General features: G+C 41.4%; 1 protein-coding gene across 1 annotated transcript; it reads left to right on the forward strand.

The window, feature by feature from the left end:
- Nucleotides 1–395: 395 nt before the first annotated feature.
- On the forward strand, nt 396–27,409 carry SFXN3 (sideroflexin 3). Its single transcript, XM_070752855.1, has 11 exons — nt 396–481; nt 4,330–4,494; nt 6,402–6,572; nt 10,402–10,500; nt 11,882–11,957; nt 15,168–15,253; nt 17,089–17,216; nt 20,061–20,110; nt 23,670–23,719; nt 25,329–25,376; nt 26,544–27,409. The coding sequence occupies exons 2-11, from the start codon at nt 4,331–4,333 to the stop codon at nt 26,638–26,640; spliced, it is 969 nt and encodes a 322-aa protein (XP_070608956.1). The 5' UTR covers nt 396–481; nt 4,330; the 3' UTR covers nt 26,641–27,409.

Below are 27,409 nucleotides of genomic sequence, written 5' to 3' on the forward strand. Positions count from 1 at the left end.
GCAGCGAAAGGAAAGCCCCGAGGCTTTGCCGGTGCCTCCCGCGGCTGGTCTCAGGGAGGCAGAGAAGATGGAGAAGAGTAAACGCAGGCACCCGCTCCCCCCTCCCCCGAATAAAAGCAACAAGCTGCGCAAGGTTGTTTGCGGGTTTGCCGTCCTCCACTCCACTCCACCCCGTCCTTTAATCCGATTTTCAACCCAGCCGGACCAGGCAGAGGCCTCCCGCTTCTCCCCCCCCCACCACTCCACGCCCTTCCAGGCAGCAGCAGCCCCTCCCTCCGATCTTAATCCTCGCCCCGTAGCTCAAAGTAACGTGCTTGCCAACGCCGGCCTGCCCCTTCTATGGGCTCCGGCGGCGATCATTGGCTCTCTCTCTGCTGAGCCCAGGAAAGCCCGCCGGGAGGGGCTGGTCTTGGGAGGCGAGGGCTTTGGGTGCCGCTCCTGGGCGATCGGGTTGCAGCCGCCGACGCTCGTGAGGACGCAAGTGAGTGGGTGGTTGTAAAGGTCGCGTGTCTCCTCCCTTTAGAGCCCACCGTTTGCTTGCTTCCTTGCTTCTCTCCCTCCCTTATTTCCTTCCTTACTTCCCTCTCTCCTTTCCTCCATTCCTTCTTTCCTTCCTTCCCTCCCCCCTTCCTTCCCTCCCTCCCTTCTTTCCTTCCTTCCCTCTCTCCTTTTCTTCCTTCTTTCCTTCCCTCCCTCCCTTCTTTCCTCTCTTCCTTCGTTCCTCCCTCCCTTCCCTCCCTCCCTCCTTCCCTTCCTTCCTTCTTCCCTCCCTTCCCTCCCTCCCTCCTTCCCTCCCTTCTTTCCTTCCTTCGCATCCAGCTTTATTTTTATATACTGTGTATATATATATACACAGTATATATTTGTATGCCGCCCCTCTCCGTAGATTGGGGCGCTGTCCACCGTCTCTTTCGCTTTTGCCTTCTCGCAAACCGGATCCCCCCCCCCCCCATCCATTCCTATGAGTCAGTGCTTTGGGTGGGGATCGGCTTGCGTCCCGTGGGAGTGGAGAACGAGCGCCGTTCGCGGGCTAATCCGGGACGGGGCGTGTTGACATCCATCGGCCCCGTGTAAGATCGCGTCGGCAGGAGGTCTGATCCCGAGGGAGGATCTTTCCTTCGCCCCATCCCGGGTCCCTGCTCTTCTGTGCTCGTTGCGTCCCCATTTTGTAACTCGCACCGACGCTCGGAGTTAGGAAAAACTGAAAAGTTTCGTTGAAGTGCCAGGGTTGGCTTCAATTTGCTTTGTGGCCGCTCCATAGTTTAGAGGGATTTCAGCTTGTGTGACCTCATGCACATCTCAAAGTTGGAGGATTTGAAGTACACTATGGTAATGTTGTTTCATCATTCTGATAAAATTTGTAGGCACTCCTGTTTCTACCAGTAGCTGTGAATTCCAAGCCACCTTCAAGGGCAGTTCCATTGCAATACTGTACTGTGATCTGACATGGACCAGCTGAGTTTATCACGAGTAGGCAAAGTTGGCTCTTCTATGACTTGTGGACTTCAACTCCCAGAATTCCTGAGTCAATCATGCTAGCTCAGGAATTCTGGGAGCTGAAGTCCACCTGCCATAGAAGAGCCAATTTTGCCTACCCCTGGTTTAGCTTATCCCTTCACCAAAGGCATTGCAATCAATGAGTTGGTTGCTGCTGGTCAAAAACACTGTGAGTCAAGCCACCTGGGCTTGGGTGACAGATGAATCCAGATAATTCCATAGACGCTCAATTGCTCCTTTAAAAGGAGTGCATGGTCCTGCAGAAATATTCCTGAACTTATTAACATCTTATTAAGAATCCTTCTGTTTATTGATCCTCTTTATAGCCAAACATCTTTCCAACATCTATCACTGTCACAGCCCTTCAAGTAGGGAAGTCATTCTCGACCCCTGGTGATTGCCAGAATCTGTCTCTGCAGATTTCTTGGCAAGATTTCAGAAGTGATTTGTCATTGCCTGCTTCCTAGGGCTAAGAAAAGTACAAGTGGCCCAAGATCACCCATCTGACTTCATGCTGGTTTCTAACCCAGTGCCTTAATCATGGCACCAATCTGATACACTATTCTCATATTAATACCTACTAACCTACAGGTAGGCGTGAAATTGTTGAAGGCTAGTGCTGCCTACGCTATCCTCAGACAATTGTAATTAAAAGATTATTTAGGAAGATGCAAGATAAAGATAAATTCTTGCTAATATGACTAGAGAAGTACAGTACTGTATTCCGTTTAGAAAGAACTTTGAATATCAGTGATTGGTCTTTTTTTTTGGAAATGGAATCTTTGTTGGTTTTCTTATTGCCTAGGACAGTGATGGCGAACCTATGGCATGTGTGCCACAGGTGGCACACAGAGCCATATCTGCTGGCACCCAAGCTGTTGCCCTAGCTCAGCTCCAGTGTGCATGTATGTGTCGGCCAGCTGGTTTTTGGCTCACAGAGGTGATGGGAGGGATTTTTTGGCTTCCATAGAGCCTCCAAGGGGCTGGGGAGAGCGTTTTTACCCACCCTCAGCTCCAGGGAAGCCTTTGGAGTCTGGGTAGAGCGAAACACTAGCCTACTGGGCCCACCAGAAATTGGGAAACAGGCTGTTTCTGGTCTCCAGAGGGCCTCCAGAGAGCCTCCAGGGGACAGGGGAAGCTGTTTTCGCCTTCCCCAGGCACTGAATTATGGGTGTGGGCACTCACGCATGCACAATAGCACTCGTCCACTCTCTTTTGGCACCTGAGGTAAAAAGGTTCGCCATCACTGGCCTAGGATTTAAATTGGATATGGAAAATGAGCTTTTAAAGAGCAGCCAAGATTTCCTTAAAAATGGCAAGGATCATGATAGGAAGGAGTCCTTCTCTAGATACCCCGAGTCTCTGGAGAGGGGCGACATACAAATCTAATAAATAATAATTATTGTCCTCAGTAATTTAAGATTAAAAAGACCTCTATTAAAGGATTATTTTAGTTTCCCTTCCAAGGCCAAGAGAAAAATTAACATAAACATCCTCATCAAATCATGAGATATATTGCTGTGGTCCACCAATACTTTGATATGTACTTTGCAGGAGTAGAAAATGAAATCACTATGAAAGGATTCCCCCTCCTCCCTTGAGAATGTTTCACTTCTCATCCAAGTAAGAACTGAAGAAGTTTCTTGGATGAAAAGTGACATTTGTTTCAAGGGAAAAAAATCCCAAGAAAGCCCAGTTGTCTTTTGAAAGCACCTTTGGGATGACCTGGATGATTGAAGATCTCCATAGATAATAGGCTGACAAAAAACCACCCTTGTTTACAAACTACACTGGCAGAGCCAAAGTCGCACAAATCAGAATTTGATTTGACCTGGGGTGTGAACCATGCCAGAGAATGCTATGATATTTTGGCTGGTTTCTTCCAGAATGGAAAATGTCTCGAGGGCAAAGCAGAAACAGTCAGCAGATTTTGTATCTTTCTTGAGAAAATTCAAATCCCTTGAATTCCAAATCTTAGTTGGGGACGAGATGGAATGGAAGTAGATTGAACGGATATGTGCCAACGAGGATATGTCGGTCTCTTGTGTGTCTTGTCTGCATCTATTGTAATGACCTTTAAAGCCCTACATGGCATTGGGCCAGAATACATCCAGAACCGCCTTCTACCGCACAAATCCCAGTGGCCGATAAGGTCCCACAGTGTTGGCCTTCTCTGGCTCCCGTCGACCAAACAATGTCGTTTGGCGGGCCCCAGGGGAAGAGCCTTCTCTGTGGCGGCCCCCACCCCTCTGGAATCAACTCCCCCCAGAGATTAGAACGGCCCCCACCCTCCTTGTCTTTCGCAAATTACTCAAGACCCACCTTTGTCGCCAGACATGGGGGAGTTAGGATATTCCTTCCCCTAGGCCATTACAAGTTATGTATGGTATGCTTGTGTGTATGTTTGGTTTTTATAATAAGGGTTTTTAGTTGTTTTATTAAATTGGATTGTTACATGTTGTTTTTTATCATTGTTGTTAGCCGCCCCGAGTCTGCAGAGAAGGGCGGCATACAAATCCAATAAATAAATAAATAAACAAACAAACAAACAAATAAATAGATAAATAAATATAAATATAAATATAAATAAATAAATATAAATAAATATAAATAAATATAAATAAATATAAATAAATATAAATAAATATAAATAAATAAATATAAATAAATATAAATAAATATAAATAAATATAAATAAATATAAATAAATATAAATAAATATAAATAAATATAAATAAATATAAATAAATATAAATAAATATAAATAAATAAATAAATAAATATTGTGCAGTGATACGATTTTTTGCTTTCTTTCTTTGCTTTCTTGCCCAGGATGTCTACAGAACTGTCTTTGCTCATCAACGTAAATGAGCCACGATGGGATCAAAGCACCTTCATGGGAAGAGCAAAGCATTTCTTCACAGTGACAGATCCTCGCAACCTTCTGCTTTCCACCAAGGCCCTGGAAGATGCCCGAAGAGTGATACAGAATTACAGGTTCTTTGGCAGAGTTGATGAGAAGCATTTATAATGACGGCAGGGGATCCTAATAACAAAGTTGTTTAAAATAGGGGTCTGCAACCTTGGCAACAAAGCTGCTGGATGAGGAATTCTCGGAGTTGAAGTCCACGTCTTAAAGTTGCCAAGGTTGAAGACCCCTGGTTTAAAACATCTAAATGAACAGTGGCCCTTCTTTTCCAGTTCTCTCTTCTAAATGCTGGGACAATAGAGCCTTCTTCTGGCTCTCTCTTGTTTTCCATTATTTTTCTGAGCATTATCCATTGTTTTCAATCTTCAGTATGTAGCTATGGTACATTCAGTGAAAGTACAGTGGGAAGAAAATTTATACAGGTGAAGCTGGGCTGGGAAAGTGACCCTTATTGAAGTTTTGAGGAAGGGTGGGTTCTTTTTGGTTTGAACTCTTCTGAGGGTAGTTTGGTGGTGGGACTTTTAGTTAGATCAAGACCATTGCACTGTCTTTATATGTACAGTGGTACCTCGAGATACGAGTTTAATTCGTTCCGGACCTGGGCTCTTAAGTCGAGCAGCTCTTATCTCGAACGACTTTTCCCCATAGGAATTAATGTAAATAATTTTAATTGGTTCCAGCCCTCAAAAAATTCACAAAGTTAGTCTAAATTATGCAGAAAGACATGTTTTTAATGAAGAAATGTACATGTACATATAAATGAATAATGAAGTTTCTTTCACTTAACTTGTAAACTTTCTTAAACTTTTAAATTTACATATGTTCAACTTCTCTGCCACCCAATCCTGTAGGACAGAGGTCCCCAACCCTTTTTGCACCAGGGACCGGCTTTAAGCGATCAAGAGAGGAATGGGTGAATGAATGGACGGAGGGTGGGAAGGAAGGAAGGAAAGAGGGAAGGGACAGGAACAGAGGAAGGAAGCAAGGAAACTTATGAAAGGGGAGAGTAAGAGAGGAATGAGTGAAGGGAGGGAGGGAGGGAAGAAGGTGGGAAGGAGAAAGAAAAGAAGAAATAGAGGAAGGGAAGGTAAAAGAGAGAAAGAAAAAGAGCAAGAAAGAAAGCTGCAAGCACCCCCCCGAGCCCCCCAGGCCGGCTGCAACCTTTTAAAACACGCGCGCCGCTTCGCAGCTGTCTCCTGAAGCCGAACGCGGAAGTTAGCGTTTGGCTTCAGGAGACAGCTCCTTGGCGCTTGTATCTCGAATTTGGGCTTGTAAGTAGAACAAAAATATCTCTCCCCTCCCAGCTCTTATCTCGAGTTGCTCTTAAGTAGAGCAGCTCTTATGTCGGGGTTCCACTGTAGTCCAAAATTAGGATTTGGAACATAAAAATAAATATATCCTAACACAATCTTATGTGGATGATTGTTTCAATATACTGGGGTTTTAGATCTAATTTTAAATTTCGATTTCTTATATATTGTATTATTGTGTTTATTTTGTTGTGAGCCGGCTGAGTCTGTGAAGAAGGACGGCATAGAAATCTAATAAATCTAATTAATAAATATAATAAATCTAATAAACACATCTAATAAATCTAATAAACAAACAAACAAATAAATATTGAAATTCAGAGTGAAGCTGTGTGAAGAGAGCAGAAAAGATTTAATTTATTCTTGTTTTCTGAAATTCCTTTTCCTGTAGGTCAGGGTTGTCAAACGCTCGGTGTCATGGTGTCATCCCTTTGCTAAACCAGGAGTTTGACAACCCTACTTTAGGTGTTTCAGGGAACTATGAATGTAGCTCCTCTGTTCCTAAAGCAATTTATTATTTATTTATTATTTATTTATTATTTAGATTTGTATGCCGCCCCTCTCCGAAGACTCCCACCTCCCTCTACCATTATTAGTTATTCTAGAAACCTCCAAAACATTATATACTAACTTCATTTTTCTTTCATTTTTGTGGACCCTTCCAGAATGGGTAAAGTACAGCCAGGCTTAACTGAGGACCAATTATGGCAGGCAAAATACATCTATGACTCTGCCTTCCATCCAGACACTGGTGAGAAGATGATCCTGATTGGACGCATGTCTGCCCAGGTGCCTATGAACATGACCATCACGGGATGCATGCTCACCTTCTACAGGCACGTGTGTACCTACTAAGGTCTGGCACCTTGTGTGAGAATAGTATATAGAGAGGTATGAAGTGAGAAATCTATAACTAAGGACTAAAGATGTATAGTATGTGATGAGTGAATGAGAGAGTAGCTTTTATTTTACTTTATGGAAAAAATAGCAATCCCTGAGGTTAAGGGTGTATTTAAACTTGACTATATGTTATAAATTTTTGTTCCATAGATTGCTCAAGATGCCATTAGTCATGGGAGGGAAGACAATATAGATGTCTCTCCCTCTTAAATTTCAGCATTGTATCAGACCAGGTGACTTAAAGCAAGAAAGCGGTATGGTAGGTGAGAAAAATGACCTTAATAGCTCCCTGCCACACATGTCTGACTTAAATGAAAAAGATCCTGATCTCCTGAAGGATATATGCTTAGGATTAATAGCCCTACCTGGACACTTGACTTTCAATTTCTAGAAAGGAATAAAGGATAGGGTCCTTAATGCTGGAAGTGTATAGAAAGCAGTAAAGACCATGTCAGTTTGGTTCAGTTCCCCAATGGTTTAAAATGAAAGGTTGAGCTGACTATAGGGATTTTAGTATAGATGTTTCCTACTTTGTATTTTTTATATGGACTTTTAAAAAACCTGTGTGTGTATACTTTTAAAGTATATGTATGCCCTTCAGCATATATACCGGCAGCATATAAAATGTAAATCTTCTTTAAAGGGTTCCAAAGAAGAAAGGCATTTTAATTTTGATTTGAGAAGTGTGGTGTAAATAGGTCTGCATGAAAATGCAAGCCAAAACACCTTTCTCCATCCATTGTTGATATGCAGAACAAATCCCTGATATTACAATTGTTTAATTCTAAAGGCTTATTTTTTGTCTAGTTCTGATTAGTAGATCTTAGAATTCTAAGTAAAGCAGATGCTATAACTAAAGCCTCCACACCCTTGTTTTAACTGCATGATACACTATATGTTTATATATATCTTTATCCTTAGCTCTAGTTTATTCTGAAAACTGTTTAGAAGTATACCATTGTCATTCTGTTATGTTATGCATATGTTATGCAAATCTGTGAGCATGATAGATATACCATATTTTTCGGAATATAAGATGCACCAGGGTATAACACGAAATTTAGTTTTGGGGAAGGAAAATAAGAAAAAAATGGCCTCTGCTACCCAGTAATTTGCCAAACAGCAAATAGCAGAGATGATATACACTACTTCCTGTGTATTTATGTGAATGTGTGTCTGACCCTTAGAAATAGCAAAGAATTGGAGAAATGTACATTATGGCAGTATATTAATGCCAGAAAGTTTTCTTCAATGTAAGAAATCATCACATACCTCCCAATTATTTAAATAGATCTACTCCAAACATGTCTAAGTCAAGGTTTAACTCAGCTGCCTTATCTTAATAGTAAAACAGGACACTGATACATTTCAGATTATACTTTTACAGATCTTTAAAACTGATGGGGCTTTCTGGAAGTACAGTATACTTTATTCTCTATTACTTAAAAGAAGATACAATAGGACTGGGCCTCTTCAGATCAACCATTTATTTTAAAAAACCTCATTTTGTTAAATTGTCTAGAACAATAGAACAGTCTTTTAAAAATAAGTCTAATAATTTGAACATTCTATAGACACTTTTAGCATCCAGATTCAGCAACTGATTAGCATAAGAAAATAAAATTCTGGCTCTTGCCTTCTTGCTGCACTTTAGTTTCGCTTTCATTTTAGCATACTTGCCTTGCAGTCTCAGGAAGCTGATACAGTGGTCCCTCGATTTGCGCGTTCTCGATTAGCGCGAAACGCTGCAACGCGGTTTTTCAAAAAATATTAATTAAAAAAATAAAATATTAAAAAATAAAAAATAAGTCCACGCTAGTTCTCTCTCTCTTTCTCTCCCTGTTGCCTGCGTGGTATATGAGAGAGAAAGAGAGAGGCAGAGGTCGGGCGCATTACCGGGAGGTGGAGGCGGCGTGGGGACGCTGGGTGCCGGGGACTCCGAGGAGGGGGTGGACGTCTGTTCCCTGAATGGAGACCGCCGGCCGCTCAATCGGGCCAGCAGGGAACAGAATGGAGCCTTCCGCGGCGGGGCTGGTAAGGGGGGGAGCCGAGGGGGGAGCCGAGCCCAGCCCCATGGCATTCACACACGCCCCCCTGGATGAGCGGCCCCGCATGGCCCCAGCGCCGGACTCCGTTGCCGAACGGCGAAACCGGAAGGGGCGAGGTGGGGGAGAACGGGAGGCTCAGCATTCCGGCAGTCGCAGCGCTGGCTGTCAACTTTTCTTTTTAGCACTGGGGAGGCAAGTCAGCTCCTGCCCAGTTTTAAAAAGAAAAGTTGACAGCCAGCGATTGTTCCGCTGCCGCCAGCATGGAGCCCACGGGGGATTCGCTTTCCTCCCGCCGGCAGCCGACTGATCGTGGGCTCCTTCGCAACCTCGGAGAGCTTCCTGGTTTTCGTGAGCTTTCATGCCCTGGAAGCTCTCCGAGGTTGCGAAGGAGCCCACGATCAGTCTCGGCTGCGGGTGGGAGGAAGGCGAATCCCCCATGGGCTCCATGCTGGCGGCAGCGGAACAATCGCTGGCTGTCAACTTTTCTTTTTAAAACTGGGCAGGAGCTGACTTGCCTCCCCAGTGCTAAAAAGAAAAGTTGACAGCCAGCGCTGCGACTGCCGGAATGCTGAGCCTCCCGTTCTCCCCCACCTCGCCCCTTCCGGTTTCGCCGTTCGGCAACGGAGTCCGGCGCTGGGGCCATGCGGGGCCGCTCATCCAGGGGGGCGTGTGTGGACTGGCAAGCGGCAAGCGGCAAGTGATCTGGTGGGAAGACCAAGGGAAGGTTCCTTCAGCCGCCCAACACCTGATCCGCTCCGCAGCGCGGCAGCAGCGAGGAGCCGAAGATGGGGTTTCCCCTTTGCCTTTACCCCATCTTCGGCTCCTCGCTGCTTCCGCGCTGCGGAGCAGATCAGCTGTTGGGCGGCTGAAGGAATCTTCCCTTGGTCTTCCCCGCCGCCCACACGCAAACTCCACCATCTGCGCATGTGCGGCCATGAAAAAAATGGCGCACATGCGCAGATGGTGGTTTTACTTCCGCATCCAATATAACGCGGAAATCGGTTAGCGCGGGAGGTCTTGGAACGTAACCCCCGCGCTAACCGAGAGATCACTGTAATGAGTTGCTTCACTTAACAGACTGTTCTGTTTGCTGCAAGGAGGTAAATTGCTGGGAGGCAGAGGCCAAAGGGTGGGGCTGGCTGGGTGGATGGTCAATATTCGGTGTATAAGACGCACCCAAGTTTTCACCGTCTTTTGGGAAGTAAAAATGTGCATCTTATACTCTGAAAAATATGGTAGATTTGATATTTAAGCACATAAGTAACATAAAACATATGAAATAATATAAAATGCAACCACATTTTAACATTAAAACTATTGCATATAATTAGCAAAGGGGTACATGCATGCAAATGTATGTTCTGGAGAGTCTTGAGTGGCTTCAGTGAAAACCATGTACATAACACTATTTGAGTATCTTTAAGAATGTGACTGCTAATGTTTGTGTATTTGTATGGACAGATAGATAAGGCCATTTAGAAATGTAAACTTTTGCAAGGACACGCATTAGGAACGTTTGCAACTTCCTTGTTCAAAAGTGAAACCACAGCCAGGCCTCTTGAAGTGTATGCACAAATGGGTGCTATTGCACACTAAGATAAACAAGTATAATTTTCCTAGGATGCTGAAGGTTAACCTGGCATTTTGGTTTCTCTGATAGCTTTCTGTCTTGGCTTCTTGTATCTTTTGGCAGTCCTGACTGTCTCTTTTCCTGCAGGACGGCCCCTGCCATGGTTTTCTGGCAATGGGTGAATCAGTCATTCAATGCCATTGTCAATTATACTAACCGGAGTGGAGACGCACCTATCACTGTCAAGTAAGAAAGCAATAAAATAACTGGAAATTAGTATCAACTTCTCTACCAAGAATTATATCCAGTGTCTGTGAGTTGCCTGGCCCTAAACCAACTATAGGCTGTGGCAGTTTCTAGAGCGTACCATTTTCCTGATTCAGTGCCTACTTGGATAGCAAAACAGAAGATCTCTATTTTCTATATCGCTTCCAATTTACCACTTACCGTACTTACCTTTAAAAAAAACCTGGGCTTGCAGATTGCTCCAACTGTTGCTGATTATGAGCAGCACACATGCCCGACATAATGAATCAGATTAAGATCATAAGAATAACATAATAAAAATATTTAAAATGTATCAGCATATATAAGTACCAGGAATATCAGTGACCAAAAAAATGAGAGAAAATATACAGTATATCCAATGCTAGAAGAAACAAAATTGTAACAATGATACAAAGACTGCAAATTTTAATGTTTTTCTCAAACTTAATAAGAGCGATTTGGATTTCTGGAGGAATTCTTTATTTTACAGAAGGGGACAGAAATTGAAGACAGTCTTTTCCATGATCCTGATAGTAATCCTTCCTAAATCTAGGGATACAGAGGGACCCTACTTTATCAGAACTTAATGCGGGGCAGGTATTATCAGGAGAAATTATCAGGCATATAAATCCAATAAAATAAAATAAATAAATAAAGGTCCCAGGAATCTCTGGGCCATATAATGTTTTAAAGGGTGACAGCCTGCAGCTTCAAGTATGTCTGGAAACCAACACTGGCGACCAGTGAAGCGCTCAAATTACTGACAGGAATGGTTCCATTTGATAAAGTTAGGCGAGCCTCTTTTGGCCTAGCACAAGGGTAGGCAAAGTTGGCTCTTCTATGACATGTGGACTTCAACTCCCAGAATTCCTGGGCTAGCATGATTGGCTCAGGAATTCTGGGAGTTGAAGTCCACAAGTCATAGAAGAGCCAACTTTGCCTACCCCTGGCCTAGCATGCCAGAGTTCATTTTTATGTTCTCAAAGACCACAGTGACAGGACTGGCATTTTTTTGTCTGGTATTTTTGTATTTTGTTAACATTTTGAGAAACGTGTCATTCATTTTACTCTTAAAGCCCTCTAAAACGGAAAAGGCAACCTGGATAAAAAAAAGATGTAAGGTACCATTATGGCTGTTAATTTTCCATTAGCCCCAAATACAATTCAAAATGTTTGATTTTGCCTACCGGCATTTCTGATCAGAGGTGTGTGTACTTTATGATACCTCAGAGCTGCTTTAAATATGCAAAATTGTTATCCACCCTGCCATATTTCTGGGATGGGACTTGGGTTTAAGTTAAGGTTAGCCAGGAGGGCTGAGAGTTTCTTGGTGTCACCAAGTTGTCTACTTGTTTTGCAGACAATTGGGAACTGCTTACGTCAGTGCTACTACTGGAGCTGTGGTGGCGGCATTAGGACTCAAATCTCTCACCAAGGTAAGAGACACACTGACTCTGTCACATCACAAACGAATATTGTACACTGGTTGACCAAGCCATCCTGAAGACAGAATTCCCCATCTCTGAAATAAAAAGTAGCAATCTGACTTCGCTTACAGAAGTGATTTTATCTCCTTCCTTGGTTATGACATGATCTGCCTCTTTCTTTCAGAAGCAGAAGAATTCATGTTTATCATGAACATTTGGATACTGGCATAATCTATTTCTGTGGATTTCATGGAGACTTCTTTATTCCATATTAATAAGACAGACTAACAATTTCACTCTTATTATCCTAGTATAGTAGATTTAATGTATTACTATTTGTACACATAAAATATTAAGAAGTTCCTAATATAATAATTCTTGTGCTGCAGATCTCTTTTATCCCAAAGGATAACACCCAAAATCCCTAGAAAAATTAGATAGAAATACTCACTTGCTTTCCTTTGCCAGATTCTTAAAGAATGACTTTTCCAGTAATTATTTCCATACTTTTCAAAGGTTTCAGGAAACAAAACTTCCTTTTGGTTCAATTCTACATCTTAGTCAACTCTAGGGCGTTTCTCCATTTGCAGCTGACCACAAATATACCAATGGCTTTTCCCCCTGCCATTTCTTCATAATAATTTTTTTCACTTTATCCCAACTCATATCCAACCCAGTTTAAAGTTTCCTGAAGCTGTTTCTATGGAAGGATAGTATATTCCCCTTCAAGAAGTTTGCCAATGTTGCAATCAGATGTTCCATGGGCTGTACTAGCTTGCATTTTACAAAACTGCTGAGATATATAGAAACACAGTGATAGTCAACCTGCAGCAACTTATACATCCTAATATTTTTCTCTTAGCAAATTCTCCCGATTTCATCAATCATCCCTCAGTGTTGCCAAATATTTCCACTTTTTGCACACAGTAACCTCAGTGCTGTAATCATACCTTAAAATAATCTCCAATATCTTTTTTATAACTGTTTATCAATCAGTCCTAAAAGGAAAAGTTTTGGTTTCAATATTCAATATTAATTTTTAAAATCCTCTTTATCAATGTATGCATTTCAATCCATTTCTTAGTTTTTTTTACATTCCATCAAGCATGATAAAATATCTCTTCATATTGTTCACAGTGCCAACGTACATATGAAATGTCTTCATACAATCTAGATAATTTGTCTGGCATGTACCAGTAATATATCATTTTATAAAAATTGCCTTTTAAAGATCACAACATAATGCAAATTTCAACCCTTTCAGCCACCTATTTTCCATTAATCCATCTGTTTATTAAAACCAAAATTCTTAACACACAAATAATCCCTAGGGACAATAATGAATTGAACAAATGAAGCTTCTGCAGAGGCAATTATCTATGTTAATAGTGAGAAAGCTGAAAATAAAGATGAATTATGCAAAGTAAAGATAAATGGAGGAAATGGTTGGCATATAAATCACAAAAGGAAAAAAAATGATATTAAAGTTACAAGAAGAAAACATTGCAGTTGTATTTAAGAACTTAATTCGTTCCGTGACCAGGTTCTTAAGTAGAAAAGTTCTTAAGTAGAAGCCATTTTTCTATAGGAATCAATGTAAAAGCAAATAATGTGTGCAAACCCATTAGGAAAGAAATAAAAGCTTGGCATTTGGGTGGGAGGAGGAGGAAGAAGAAGAGGAGGAGGAGAGTCGCTGCCGAAGAAAAAAGGTGAGATGAGGGGAATCAAAAAAATACAAAACTTTAAGGCTTCAGAAAAAAAAAGAGGGACTCTGAGGCAGCGCCCAGAGAAAGGAATATGTTCCGTTCACTCTGGACTGCCAAAGCCTCCTTAAGCGCCACCAAAAGGCTCCCCTGGCAGCCCAGAAAAGCCCAAAATGGCCGGGATTAAAGGGGGAATTGCAGAAAACTGGCCGGGCCTTCATGCCGCTCTCAATTTTCCTGGGTAATTTTTCGGGGCTCGGGTTCTTAAGTAGAAAATGGTTCTTAAGTAGATGCAAAAAAATCTTGAACACCCAGTTCTTATCTAGAAAAGTTCTTAAGTAGAGGCATTCTTAAGTAGAGGTACCAGTGTAATGCAAACATACAAAAAGTGTTTAATCAGTATTATTCTATATAAAGGTCAAGAATTTTCCAAGGGCATTGCAATATCATTTTCAATTATATCTCAAGCTGATAAGAGACTCAATTTCTTACAGTAGCCCAAAAAGAAAAACAAAACTGAACGAAAGAATAGCAGAGAGCTAGCTGTTGAAGTTGCTTCATTAGTATGTTTTAAGTCTGAGCTCTCTCACCAGTTGGATGCCTTCGCAAAGATTTGCCTAGTGAACCAGGGAGTTGCTTTGGATTATTCAATGCATCAGTGGTGGGTTTCAATTTTTTTTAGTACCGGTTCTGTGGGTGTGGCTTGGTGGGTGTGGCAGAGAAAAGATACTGTAAAATCTCCATTCCCTCCCAATCAGCTGGGACTCAGGAAGTGGAGAATAGATGGGGGCGGGGCCAGTCAGAAGTGGTATTTACCAGTTCTCTGAACTACTCAAACCTTCTATTACCGGTTCTCCAAACTACTCAAAATTTCCACTACCTGTTTTCCAGAACTGGTGATGTTCTGGTAGAAATCAACTTTTCCCAGTCAGATAACTTAGCACAATGAGATATCCCAGATCATTTTATTACAGACATTCCCACAATAACTCACAGTTATGATGCGATTCTTCTGCAGTATAATCTTTCCCACTGTGCAGGTAAAAAGAGGTTGAATTGACCCAGGCTTTAGGTGTAGCATCTACATGCTGGCTGGCTTAGTGAGTGAAGACAAAGACCCTCTGGAATGTTCTCTCCAATTACCCCTCATCTCGAGTCAGAGCCAATAGGAATACATGTGGTCACATGTAAAACTACATTACCCAGAGTGCAATTTCACTACGTTTCCCCTGATGCAATATCTTAAAGAAACATGCCTAAATACAGTCCAACTATTTCTGTCTCTGGGGACAGCACAGGTGAGAACCTGCTGAAACCCACCTCTGCAATACATAATAGAAAAACAAAGTTCTAAAATTTCATTATATCTGCATGATGACTTCTCAAAGGAATTTGTGACAGTTTCTGACTGCATCAGTGAGTCTGTTGTAAAATATAATTCTGTTCATCATGTTATTAATGCCATCTGTTTCATAAGTGTCTTTATTCTCTTATTTCAACACTCCCTTTTTGATAGCATTTGCCCTCGATCATTGGACGCTATGTGCCCTTTGCAGCGGTGGCAGCTGCAAATTGCATCAATATTCCATTAACCAGACAAAGGTAAGATGGCATGGTTTCTTGGGTGGAAATGTAATGAAAGAACTGCTACAGGAAGTTCAACTCCTAGTAATTCCTTATAGGCTGCTTATTCTGAACACCTCTAACATTGGTTATCTTATCTTATAACACTAAAAAGCATGGGGTATGTAAAGATTTAATAATATACCCAAACTCCTGTAACAGATATTCAAGATAACATGTAAGGTTTATGACCATGATAAAGATTTGATTGATTGTTATGTAAGGTTTTTATACTACTATTCATTGTAAGATGAGTCGATTTTCTGAAATAGGGATAGTCTTTTCCTCCATTCAGCTCTTTCGTTCAAACAACTTTCTTCCCTTCCCATTGATTCCTTTGTAAAAGCAGATGCAGTAGCCAACAAAAATGTAAAACACTTCCACCATCATTGGGATCCCACTGGGAATTAGCACTGGGGATAGCTAGGGTCTATACTAGTCAGTTCTCCTCAACTGTTTCCTACAAAAATAAAATCATCTGGCCATCTAAAAAATCAACCAAGTACAGTGGTACCTCTACTTAAGAACTTAATTTGTTCCGTGACCAGGTTCTTAAGGAGAAAAGTTTGTAAGTAGAAGCAATTTTTCCCATAGGAATCAATGTAAAAGCAGATAATGCGTGCAAAGCCATTAGGAAAGAAATAAAAGCTTGGAATTTGGGTGGGAGGAGGAGGAGGAAGAGGAGGAGGAGGACAGTCGCTGCCGAAGGAAGAAGGTGAGGGGAGGGGAATCAAAAAAATCCAAAAATTTTAAGGCTTTTTTTTTAAAAAAAAGAGGGACTCTGAGGCAGCGAGGAGCATGCACCTCCCATACACCCAGTGCGAGGCTGCCTCCCATACACTGCATCAGAGAGAGAAATCCAGTGGGCAAGAGGGGGGAAGCTCCTGCTCCTTTGGCCGAAAGGCAGCTGCTGCTGCTACCTGCTTCCTCTTCCTTCCCATGCTGAAAGGCTCCCCTCTTCTCTCACTTGCTCGCTTTGTAGCCGGCGGCTTTCCTTCACTTTGGTGACTCCTCGGTTTGGCTGAAGCCGAGTTGATCCGGCAGGGGCAAAGCACCCCCTTTTGCCTTTCCATGCCCAGACACTCCGGGAGGCAACTTCATGCCAGGTGTGTGGGACGCAGCGCAAGGGAGTCACCACAGCGAAGCGGTTTATTCCCTCTTCAAGCACCCAGAGAAAGGAAAATGCTCCATTTGCTCTGGGCTGCCAAAGCCTTCTTAAGCAACACCAAAAGACTCCTCTGGCAGCCCAGAAAAGCCCAAAATGTCCGGATTAAAAGGGGAATGGCAAGAAACTGGCTGGGCCTTCGTGCTGCTCTCAATTTTCTTGGGAAATTTTTCTGGGCTCGGGTTCTTAAGTAGAAAATGGTTCTTAAGAAGAGGGGGGGAGGGGGAAATCTTGAACACCTGGTTCTTATCTAGAAAAGTTATTAACTAGAGGCATTCTTAAGTAGAGGTACCACTGTACTTGTATTTAGGTTTACAACATACAGCCTGTGGGCCCCTGATAGGCTGTGAAGTTTGCAGGTGTATCCTGGCGAGGGCATACATATAGTCAAGAGATTTAGATAGATGGTAGATTTAATTTTGGGACTATACAAATTCCCTTTCTGTGTGAGCACATGCTGCAGTGACTGGTTTCTGTCGTACTCCTCAAAAGCTTTTGTTGGGGCCTCTATAGAGGAAAATATTGAATACTATTGCCACAGCCATCAGTATTTTACAACAGATGAGGAACAAAGCAACATAATGAAATGCAGAGAAAAGACAGAATGAAAAATAGAGAATTTATGCTTCCCTCTTAACCATTTCTATAGGGAGCTAAAATTGGGTATCCCCATTATGGACGAACATGGAAATCGGCTGGGTGAATCAAAGAAGGCAGCCCAGCAAGCTATTGTGCAAGTGGTGATTTCACGCATTGGAATGGCTGCACCAGCGATGGGTATGTTGTTGCAAGAAAAGAAAAACCCATTGACATTGAATATTCCCTCTTTGTTCATTTTTTTAAAAAATATAAAATTTATTTATTAAGTTAATAAAAAAAGAGGGGAATATGAACAAAAAAAAGGGGGGTACAGAATCAAAAGGGTGTGGGAGAATAGTAAAATTGTTACATAGTAATACATAAAAAATTATATCTCAATATTCTATTTCTTAAAGCATGGGTCCCCAAACCTGGCAACTTGAAGACTTGTGGACTTCAACTCCCAGAATTCTCCAGCCAGCTATGCTGGCTGGAGAATTCTGGGAGTTGAAGTCCACAAGTCTTCAAGTTGCCAAGTTTGAAGACCTCTGTCTTAAAGTATATACATATAAGTTGTGCTTGTAGAAACATAGAAGACTGACGGCAGAAAAAGACCTCATGGTCCATCTAGTCTGCCCTTATACTATTTCCTGTATTTTATCTTACAATGGATATATGTTTATCCCAGGCATGTTTAAATTCAGTTACTGTGGATTTACCAACCACGTCTGCTGGAAGTTTGTTCCAAGGATCTACTACTCTTTCAGTGAAATAATATTTTCTCACGTTGCCTTTGATCATTCCCCCAACTAACCTCAGATTGTGTCCCCTTGTTCTTATGTTCACTTTCCTATTAAAAACACTTCCCTCCTGAACCATATTTAGCCCTTTAACATATTTAAATGTTTCGATCATGTCCCCCCTTTTCCTTCTGTCCTCCAGACTATAACATTTAGATTCAAGTGCATATATATATATATATGTATATATATATATATGTGTGTGTGTGTGTGTGTATATATATATATATATATATATATTAGTTAGTAAAAAGTGATTTATCAAAAAAGGAGACCAGAAAATAAGAGTATAATTAAGGAAAGAGGATGTTTTAATAATCAACTGAAATAATTAGAGAAATTTGAGATTTAAGTAAGAGAAGAAGGGAGTAAGGAATAGTGGGTGGGGTGGGGGGTAAATCTGTGTGTGACGCAGACATTTTCAGGTGATACGACATGGTATAGTAATAGGATAGTGGGTGTACATGTAGGGTATAATAAATATTTTCTTATGTAAAGGAGTATAAAAGTTGATATAGGCGTTAATAAATAGTTGTATTAAAATGTTATGGTGAGAGTAGAATTTCTATTTGGTTTAAAGACGAATAAAGAGAGATATGATATAAAATCATTTTCAAATTGAATTTCATGTTAGTCGGTTTTGGAATTGTTTTGTAGGTTGGTTTTATTTCCATTCAGAACGGTCAAAGATGAGATAGGTTTATTATTTTTAAGATATAAAAGATAGATTTTTTTTAATGACAAATTTTGAATCAAAATTAAAATCACCCCTGAAGATAGAGCTTGAAAGACACAACAATATAATATCATATAATATATATCCGTTTAGTTACCGAAACTTCTGAATTCAGTGGAACGTGCTTGAGAATAATAATTTAATAATAATAATTTATTATATTTGTATGCCGCCCCTCTCTGAGGACTCGGAGCGGCTCACAACAAGTAAAAGCATCATATACAAATCCAATATTAAAACAGTTTTAAAAACCCTTTATTAAAAAAAAATCATACAAACCAAACAAACCATACATAAACCAAGACAGCTAAGGATATATCAATTGACATATCAATTCTTCCATACATCAATTCTTTCAATTCTTCTATGCCTGGCGACATAGGTGGGAATATCAAGAATTATGCCATTGAGAAAACATGTTGATCGTTCCCAGTTGTGGCTTTTGGAAAAGCTAGAGATATGAGAAGAAATATTTATTGTAGCATAAATCTCAGTATATATAACTGGTGCTTGGAACAACCTTCTCTAATATATCACCTTCACTTATTAACTATATTGCTGAGATTGACGGGAGTTTACAGAGAAGGGCAGCATACAAATCTAATAAATAATAATAATAATAATTTTAGTCCAAAAGATCCCAATAGGTGTTCTGCCGGGCTCTCTGGTATGAGCCTCCCAAAAATTCAAGGGTACAAATTTCAGACATACACACATTTGAAAATTCAAAACAATATTCTTTATCACAAAATTCAAAATAAACTAAGCACTCTTTTTGTATTGCAAAGAGCACTCATCCCAAAACGACCTGGTAGTTTGTACAATTCCTTTAATCAGTCCTTAAGTACTTAGCTAGCAGCTGTGAAGAAACATCACAGCCCTCCTTCTTCCACGAAGTGAAACACACACACTTTGCTCTGCTTTGGTTTCAAAGTCGTGAAAAATCATCAAACAAAGTCCGGAGACAGCAAGGCAGTCCTGAAGCACAACGATCAGATAATCTTCCACAACGGCCAAACCCACACGTTGCTATTTATATCAGCAGCACTAATTATTGGAGCCCCACCCAAACTCAGGTGGCCTCTCTTATCTCCTGTAATATGCCCTCAATTGGTCTCTTCTACGCATAACTCTGCGTCTGCGTGGGTCCAAGACTTCCCCATCCAAATCAACCAAAGATAATAGAGATTGACTTCCTGGGCTGTGTGCCAAGCCCCCCTCGTCCAAGTCACTTCCACCTTCTTCTTCGTCCGAGGAAACTGAACTACCTGACTCTGTCTGCAATAAAACAGGCCTATGACATGTTGAAGTTTCCCCTGCCTCCACCTCCACATTCCCTGGGGCAGGAGCTGGGCCAGAGCCAACCACAACACTAGGTATGAAAGTTTCTTAGTGAAAAAGTATCCTAGCAAATCCAGTATGTGCAGGTTTTCTCTGTCCCTTTCTTGAAGAGACATCTAGGTTATTTTTATAGTCTCTGACTCTTCTTCCACTTCTTTCCCACAGCCATCCCTCCTGTGATCATGAATGCCCTGGAGAAAAGAGCATTTATGAAGGTATGAATATTTTTTTTGGTTCTTGGTCAAGTTCATGTTCCTCCATAACTTTATACCTAGAAGGATGTGATTCCCTTTTGGGGGGTCAGGTTCCCTTCTAGTACAAGAATATTTATTTATTTTATTTTATTTATTAGATTTGTATGCTGCCCCTCTCGGAAGACTTGGGGCAGCTAACAACAATATAAAAAGACAATGTAAACAAATCTAATATTAAAAACTGTTCTGTCTGGGTCCCTCCAGCAAACACCAACCCAAAAAGACTGGTAAAAATCAAAGGCAGTTTATAGAATTCAAAGCAAACACAGGTAACAGAAAATGTCCTTACACACAGGAACATTGCTGTCAAAAACTACGCTGGAGATAACAAACATACGCCTCCCCCAAGTCTTCCAGTCTTCTAGGCCACAAGCCAAGATCAGAGACGCCGAGAAGCAAAGCAGGTTCACAGAACTTCCAGTTGATAACGCTCCACATGGCTAAAAGGGCTTGCCTGCCTTTTAAACCCTGCTGAGGAGAACCACACCCAAACCCAGCTGTTGCCAATTCAGTGATGCCAATACCTTTCTAATTGGTCCCGTCTCTGAGCTGCACGTCTCTGTCTCATGTCAATTATAGCCTGTGCTTCCTCATCCAATGAAGCCAGGGTAGTGGCTGGGGAGAGGGCCCCCCCCGGGGCTCTCAGGCTGCTCCCCCTCATCCTCTTCCTGACATTCCTCTCCCCCGTCTGCCTGGTCCTCCCCCTCCTGTTCACTGTCCTTCTCCTCCGGGCCTGGATCCAGCAGAGACGCAGCCGGTCCCTGAGGAGCCTCAGGCTGAATCACAACAAAAACAATTTAAAAAACCGCAATTTAAAAAACCAATCATACATACAAGCATACCATGTATAAATTTTATAAGCCTAGGGGGAAGAGAAATTTCAATTCCCCCATGCCTGACGACAGAGGTGGGTTTTAAGGAGCTTGCGAAAGGCAAGGAGGGTGGGGGCAACTCTGATATCTGGGGGGAGCTGGTTCTAGAGGGTCGGGGCCGCCACAGAGAAGGCTCTTCTCCTGGGTCCCGCCAAATGACATTGCTTAGTCGACGGGACGCAGAGAAGGCCAACTCTGTGGGACCTAACCGGTCGCTGGGATTCGTGCGGCAGAAGGCGGTCCCGGAAATATGAGGGAGGCTGTCAAAGTTTAATCCTAACTTTTGCCTAACCCCTTGTTGCTGCAAATGGCAGCTACAAGACAGGGAAAAGAAATGTACTTTTCTTTTCAAAAGCATCAGTTGTCAAGTTGGAATCAGGATTCATGGGATGGATCAAGATTATGCAAATTATATACATTTTAATTAAACCAGATTTCTCCAATTTAGTCTTCACCAGATATTTCAGTTTTATAAATGGAACTGGTGATTAATGCTGGCTAAAAACTAAAGTCCCAGGAACCTGAAGGGCAACTGATTTTTCTTTTCTTGCAAATGGCAAATATAGGATTAACATAAAAAGAAACTGTCCTATGCCATGTTTAGCTTTTAGCATTAAAAGCTCTCATGATATTAAAACTTTAGCAAGATTGCTAAAGTTCTGCAAACATTTTAGTCCTGTGATGTTAATTTTGGGAACCGTATCTAGCACTGTGCTTCTCCCATCTTGAAAAGAAACCCTTTTATCTTTTTGAGCGCATGCAATCAAATTAAGCCCCACCCACAAAATTATCCCTAATTAAGACCCTGCCCATTCTGGGAGGCAGGGGTTGAGGGCAAGGCACACAGGTAAAAAATTAAGCTAGGGTGGGGATGGGAAGCGTGGAGCTGCCCTACTTACCAGGCCTCACACACCCTGAGACTTCTCAGTGGCGGCCCCGGCCCTCTGGAACCAACTCCCCCCAGAGATCAGAATTGGCCCCATCATCCTTGCCTTTCGTAAACTTCTCAAAGCCCACCTCTGCCGTCATGGGGGAATTGAAATATCTTCCCCAGACCGATATAATGTATGTATGGTGTGTTGTGTGCATGTTTTTTAAATTATGGGTTTTTAAGTTCGTATTATTAGATTTGTATTGTACATTGTTTTTATCACTGCTGTGAGCCGCCCCGAGTCTACGGAGAGGGGCGGCATACAAATTTAATAAATAAATAAATAAATAAATAAATAAATAAATACATACATACATACATACATACATACATACATACATACATACATACATACATACATAATAAAATCAACAAAAAGGCAGATAGACATTGTAATCCAAGTGGCTTTCTATGTGGCTTTCTATGTGCATCATAGACTTTCTATGTGCATCATGCTCAAAAGAAGTGGAGCTTGCATTGTGGTGGTCTGCAGCTTTGCTGATTTTGCCTCTGCCCCCAGCCCCTTTTTCTGCTTAAGGAAATTATCCAGGTTTTCAGGATGTTAAACCAGTTTCAGGGTTTCAATAAAAATAGAAATATTTGTAGCAGCAGATTAACCCTATTCAAAAACCAAGTGCTGATAGCTTTACTGATGTGCATAATATAAATTTCAAGAATGGCATGTTTGTAACACTGAAGATATTCCAGAAGAATGACTGTGGCAAAAGCAGAAGATATACTTGCTGTACTTCAACACACCTGTTGAATTGTGGCACTGTGTTGTTAAGGCAACATGACATTTTGCCTCTGCTTATATATTCTGTGCATGTTCTGTCGGGCTCTCTGGTAGAATCCTCCCAAAAGTACGCAGGTACAAATTTCAGACACACACACGTTTGAAAATTCAAAACAATGTTCTTTATAATGAAAATTCACTTAAACCAAGCCCTCTTTGGTATAGCTAAGAGCACTCTTAGCACTCTAAGAGCAGTCTCCAAACAAACTGGTAATTTGTACAAGTCCCTTATCAGTTCTGTGATACTTAGCTTGCAGCTGTGAGGCAATTCACAGTCCTTCTTCTTTCACAAAGTGAAACACACTTTGCTCTGGTTTAGTTTCAAAGCGGGGAAAAATCAGCACACAAAAAGTCAAAGTCAGTAAAGCAGTCACAAAACACAAGGATCAGATAATCCTCCACAATGGCCAAACCCTCAGGCTGCTATTTATAGCAGCCTCACTAATTACCACAGCCCCACCCAACCACAGGTGGCCTCATTTTCTTTGATAATAATCTCTCAGTTGTTGTTGCCTATGCATCGCTCTCCGCATGCGTGGCTGTATCATTAACTCTTGTTCTGAATCCAAGGAGGAGCTAGATAATTGATCTCCTTCTGAGCTGTCTGCCCCACTCTCCTCCTCCCTGTCACTCATGTCTTCTTGGTCAGAGGAGCCTTTATCAGCAGATTCCACCGGGGGCAAAACAGGCCTGCAGCATCTGGATGTCTCCCCCACATCCACAGTCCTTGGGGCAGGAGCTGGGCCAGAGCTAACCACAACAGTGCATTAGGCTCAAAAAGAATCCGGTATCATCTCATGTATGACTATGGTTGCTTCATAAAGCATTTCACCTCTATAAACTATAAATAAATAAGATTTTTTTGCTTTGGAAAACAATATGAATATTGTGTGCAAAGAATTCCTTTTCTATTTCCACCAGCGATACCCCTGGATGAATGCTCCACTGCAGATTGGACTTGTGGGCCTGACGTAAGTGATATATTTCTCCTATGCAAATAGAATTGTCCAGAAACAGATGTCCAGGACTTCTGTATTTTCTATACTGGACAATGTGACTTATATTGTTTACTAATATTTAACAGGGGAGTTACCATGTCTTTGTGAACATTTGGAGTTTTAGAAACATAGAAACATAGAAGACTGACGGCAGAAAAAGTCCTCATGATCCATCTAGTCTGCCCTTATACTATTTCCTGTATTTTTATCTTAGGATGGATATATGTTTATCCCAGGCATGTTTAAATTCAGTTACTGTGGATTTACCAACCACATCTGCTGGAAGTTTGTTCCAAGGATCTACTACTCTTTCAGTAAAATAATATTTTCTCATGTTGCTTTTGATCTTTCCCCCAACTAACTTCAGATTATGTCCCCTTGTTCTTGTGTTCACTTTCGTATTAAAAACACTTCCCTCCTGAACCTTATTTAACCCTTTAACATATTTAAATGTTTCGATCGTGTCCCCCCTTTTCCTTCTGTCCTCCAGACTATACAGATTAAGTCTTTCCTGATACATTTTATGCTTAAGACCTTCCACCATTCTTGTAGTCCGTCTTTGGACCCGTTCAATTTATGTTTTTATGATCTTTGTTTGGTGGTCTTGATTATTCTGTCCTGAGTATCTAACTTGTACCAAAGACCAAAGCTTTGTGCAATCCTCTAGCACCAGTAGATGATGTACCTACAGTCTTCTCAAACGTGGTGCCATCTATACTCTGAACAACAATTCTCATTATCTTGCACTATTGCCTATTGTAGCTAGACGTTGGAATTGTAGACCAAATCATACAGGTATGGGCTGTTACAGATTCGCCCGAGTTTGGGAGAACCCATTGCTAACGTTACGGTCAGTTTGGAGAACCCCCAAATCCCACACCTGGCTGGCCCCTCCCACCCCGCCCCTCCCAGGAGCCTCCACGCGGCCTGTTTTGGATACGAGCTAAGTGCACAGCCTGCATGGAGGCTCAGAGAGGTGGAAAAATGGGTCCCCGGGAAGATCCAGATGGCTTCCGGAGCCCTGGGGAGGCAGTTTTTGCCTCCCAGAGGCTCAAGGGAAGCCTTCAAAGCCTGGGGAAGGCAAAAATGCCCCCCGCCCTCTACTAGACCACACCCATCATGGCCACACCCACCCAGCAACTGGGCCAAGAACCCGTTGCTGAAATTTTTGAAGCCCACACGATAATCATATGCACTGGTTAGGGAAACTGAACCAGGATTAACATTCAGTCTGTCCTCTTAAAAAATATAATTAGAAGAACATTACAGTGTTATTGGTTGGATCCTGAAAAGACACTGGATACTAGAGGGAAACATTGATTGGGAAGCAAGAAAACTACAATATAAGATTGTGTTTTCTCTGTGTTGTTTCCCCTCAGGAATTCTAATCAAATGTTGGAAAATTGATTTATGTAAATTTATTACTTATTTGATTTATATGCCGCCCCTCTCCGAAGACTCCATTACATATGATAGACAATTATGGTTTGATACTCAAGCAGCTGGTGAGCATGTTATGAGTCAAACACACGATAACAAAATGGCAACCCAAAGTACTTCTTCCATTCTTGTCTTTCTATAGTTTGGTGTTTGCCACACCTCTTTGCTGTGCATTCTTCCCGCAGAAGAGGTAAGAAATACATATTTTTGCATGTTACTGTTGCTTTCAGTTAGATATAATATTTCTCAGGAAAATGTGTTCTGCAGTATTTCCACAAAGATTGTGTCAAAGAATTTTGGAACTGGGATATAAAGTTCAGCAATAGAACTTTGCATTGAGAAGATTCCAGATTCATTCTTTGATGTCTCAGGCTGGAAGGATCTGCTAGGGAAAAGAACAGCCAATGTCAATTAGAGGAGGTTGCAGGCAAAAAGAACATTTTTTCTTCAATGACAGCCTTTGGTCCTTGACATTTCATACTTTCAAGCCAACATACATATGTTCAGAGTTATCCTCTTTAAGAACTTAAACTAGACTTTTACACATTCTGCTGGATAATTCTACATTGAATATCGAATTTTACATTTCTGTGGGGTGGTCTTAGAAGTTTGGAGTTTGTATTTAACCTGCCTATTTTGTCTCTTGTGTTGTGGTCAGACCATCTGGTTTAGGAACTAAATAAATGGATATTGAATGATATTTGAAATAATGCAGTCAAATGACTAATGTAGGACACTGATTTCACTTGCCTTCTTACCCTTTCTTACAGAAAGACTTATTTCTTTCCAAAGGCCACAAAGTTGTATATATGGCTCAATCAGTTTTCCCAATATTGTGTCCTTGAAAGGGCTATGTCGATTGATAATTAGAGAACCTGTAATTCAACACCTCTAGAAGGCATATTAAATAAAGTCTGTCAAAGTGTTTAGAGCCTTAATTTTCTAGAACATGTTTCAGTCACCATAATTCTCTAAGGCAGTGGTTCTCAACCTTTCTAATGCCGCGACCCCTTAATACAGTTCCTCATCTTGTGGTGACCCCAACCATAAGTCTAGTGCCAATTCTTCCAACAGATCTTTAAGCTGATTGGCAAGAGGTCCGAGGGACACCCCCCTGTAAACGCCTGATTGATTGGATTGTAAAATTATGTTCCGAGATGCCAGAATAGAAGCTTTAGTTGCTAACACCATTGGAAATTTGTCTTTTCCCATGATCTTAGGCAACCCCTGTGGAATGGTCGTTCGACCCCCCAAAGGGGTCCCGACCCCAAGGTTGAGAACCACTGCTCTAAGGTATTAGTGCCACATCCATAGCAGGTGTACTTTCAAATAAACGGTGTAATATTTCCCTTTGCAGTTCAATGCGGATGAATCGCCTGGAACCAGAAGTCCAGAATTTAATCAGAGAGAAGAATTCTGATATTGAGGTTGTCTATTTTAATAAGGGACTTTAAGAAACGATGCCACCTACTAAGCTGGTACACATCTGAAAGGAACCCATGAACCAGCACTCTAAAGGAGAAAGTTACGTTTTGTAATAATATAATCCCTTTTACATGCTGCTTTCATATTGGCTGTCAAATCTTGGCAGTCTTATGTGTGCGATATACCCTTCCTGCATTCAGGAACAGATTATAAGGTGGCTGTGTACTTTTGCCATGATCCAAACAGAACCATTCCAGTCTTGACTCCACTTGATGTCAGCAGAAGAGCTGCTGACAGTTTTTAAGCAAAGCCCAGTTCTTCTATTATGCATAATTCTGCTGTTGTGTAGAATGTTGTGTGTGAAAGAAAGAGTGTTTGTGTCTACCCATGGAATCCCCGTGAAGCAATGTTTAAGAATCATGAAACTCTGAGAACATTCTCAGCAGAAGAGGTCCATTTAAGTACTTTAAATCTTATAGGAATCAAGTTTAATGGGAAAGCGACTTGCCCTTCGCTTCAACTGAAGTCTTTCTTATTCAGCACCTAATAAAAACGTCATGGTTTCATGAAGGACTTGCACATGTTTGGGAGCTGCCTGTATTCCTGGGATTGAAAAAAAGGCTTTGCTCCAAACCATCTGTTCTTACAATCAAAAACGACTGCATAAATAATCATCTCTGCATCTTCTTGCTAGTGTAGTATTTTTTCAACCAGTGAAGCATTCAGCTGCAAAGATGGCATAGAAATCTGATCAAATAAATAATAGATAAATAAATATGCAGCCCCACTGTTAAAAAT

This window comes from Erythrolamprus reginae, chromosome 5, assembly GCF_031021105.1.
Source record: "Erythrolamprus reginae isolate rEryReg1 chromosome 5, rEryReg1.hap1, whole genome shotgun sequence".
Taxonomy (NCBI): Eukaryota; Metazoa; Chordata; class Lepidosauria; order Squamata; family Dipsadidae; genus Erythrolamprus; species Erythrolamprus reginae.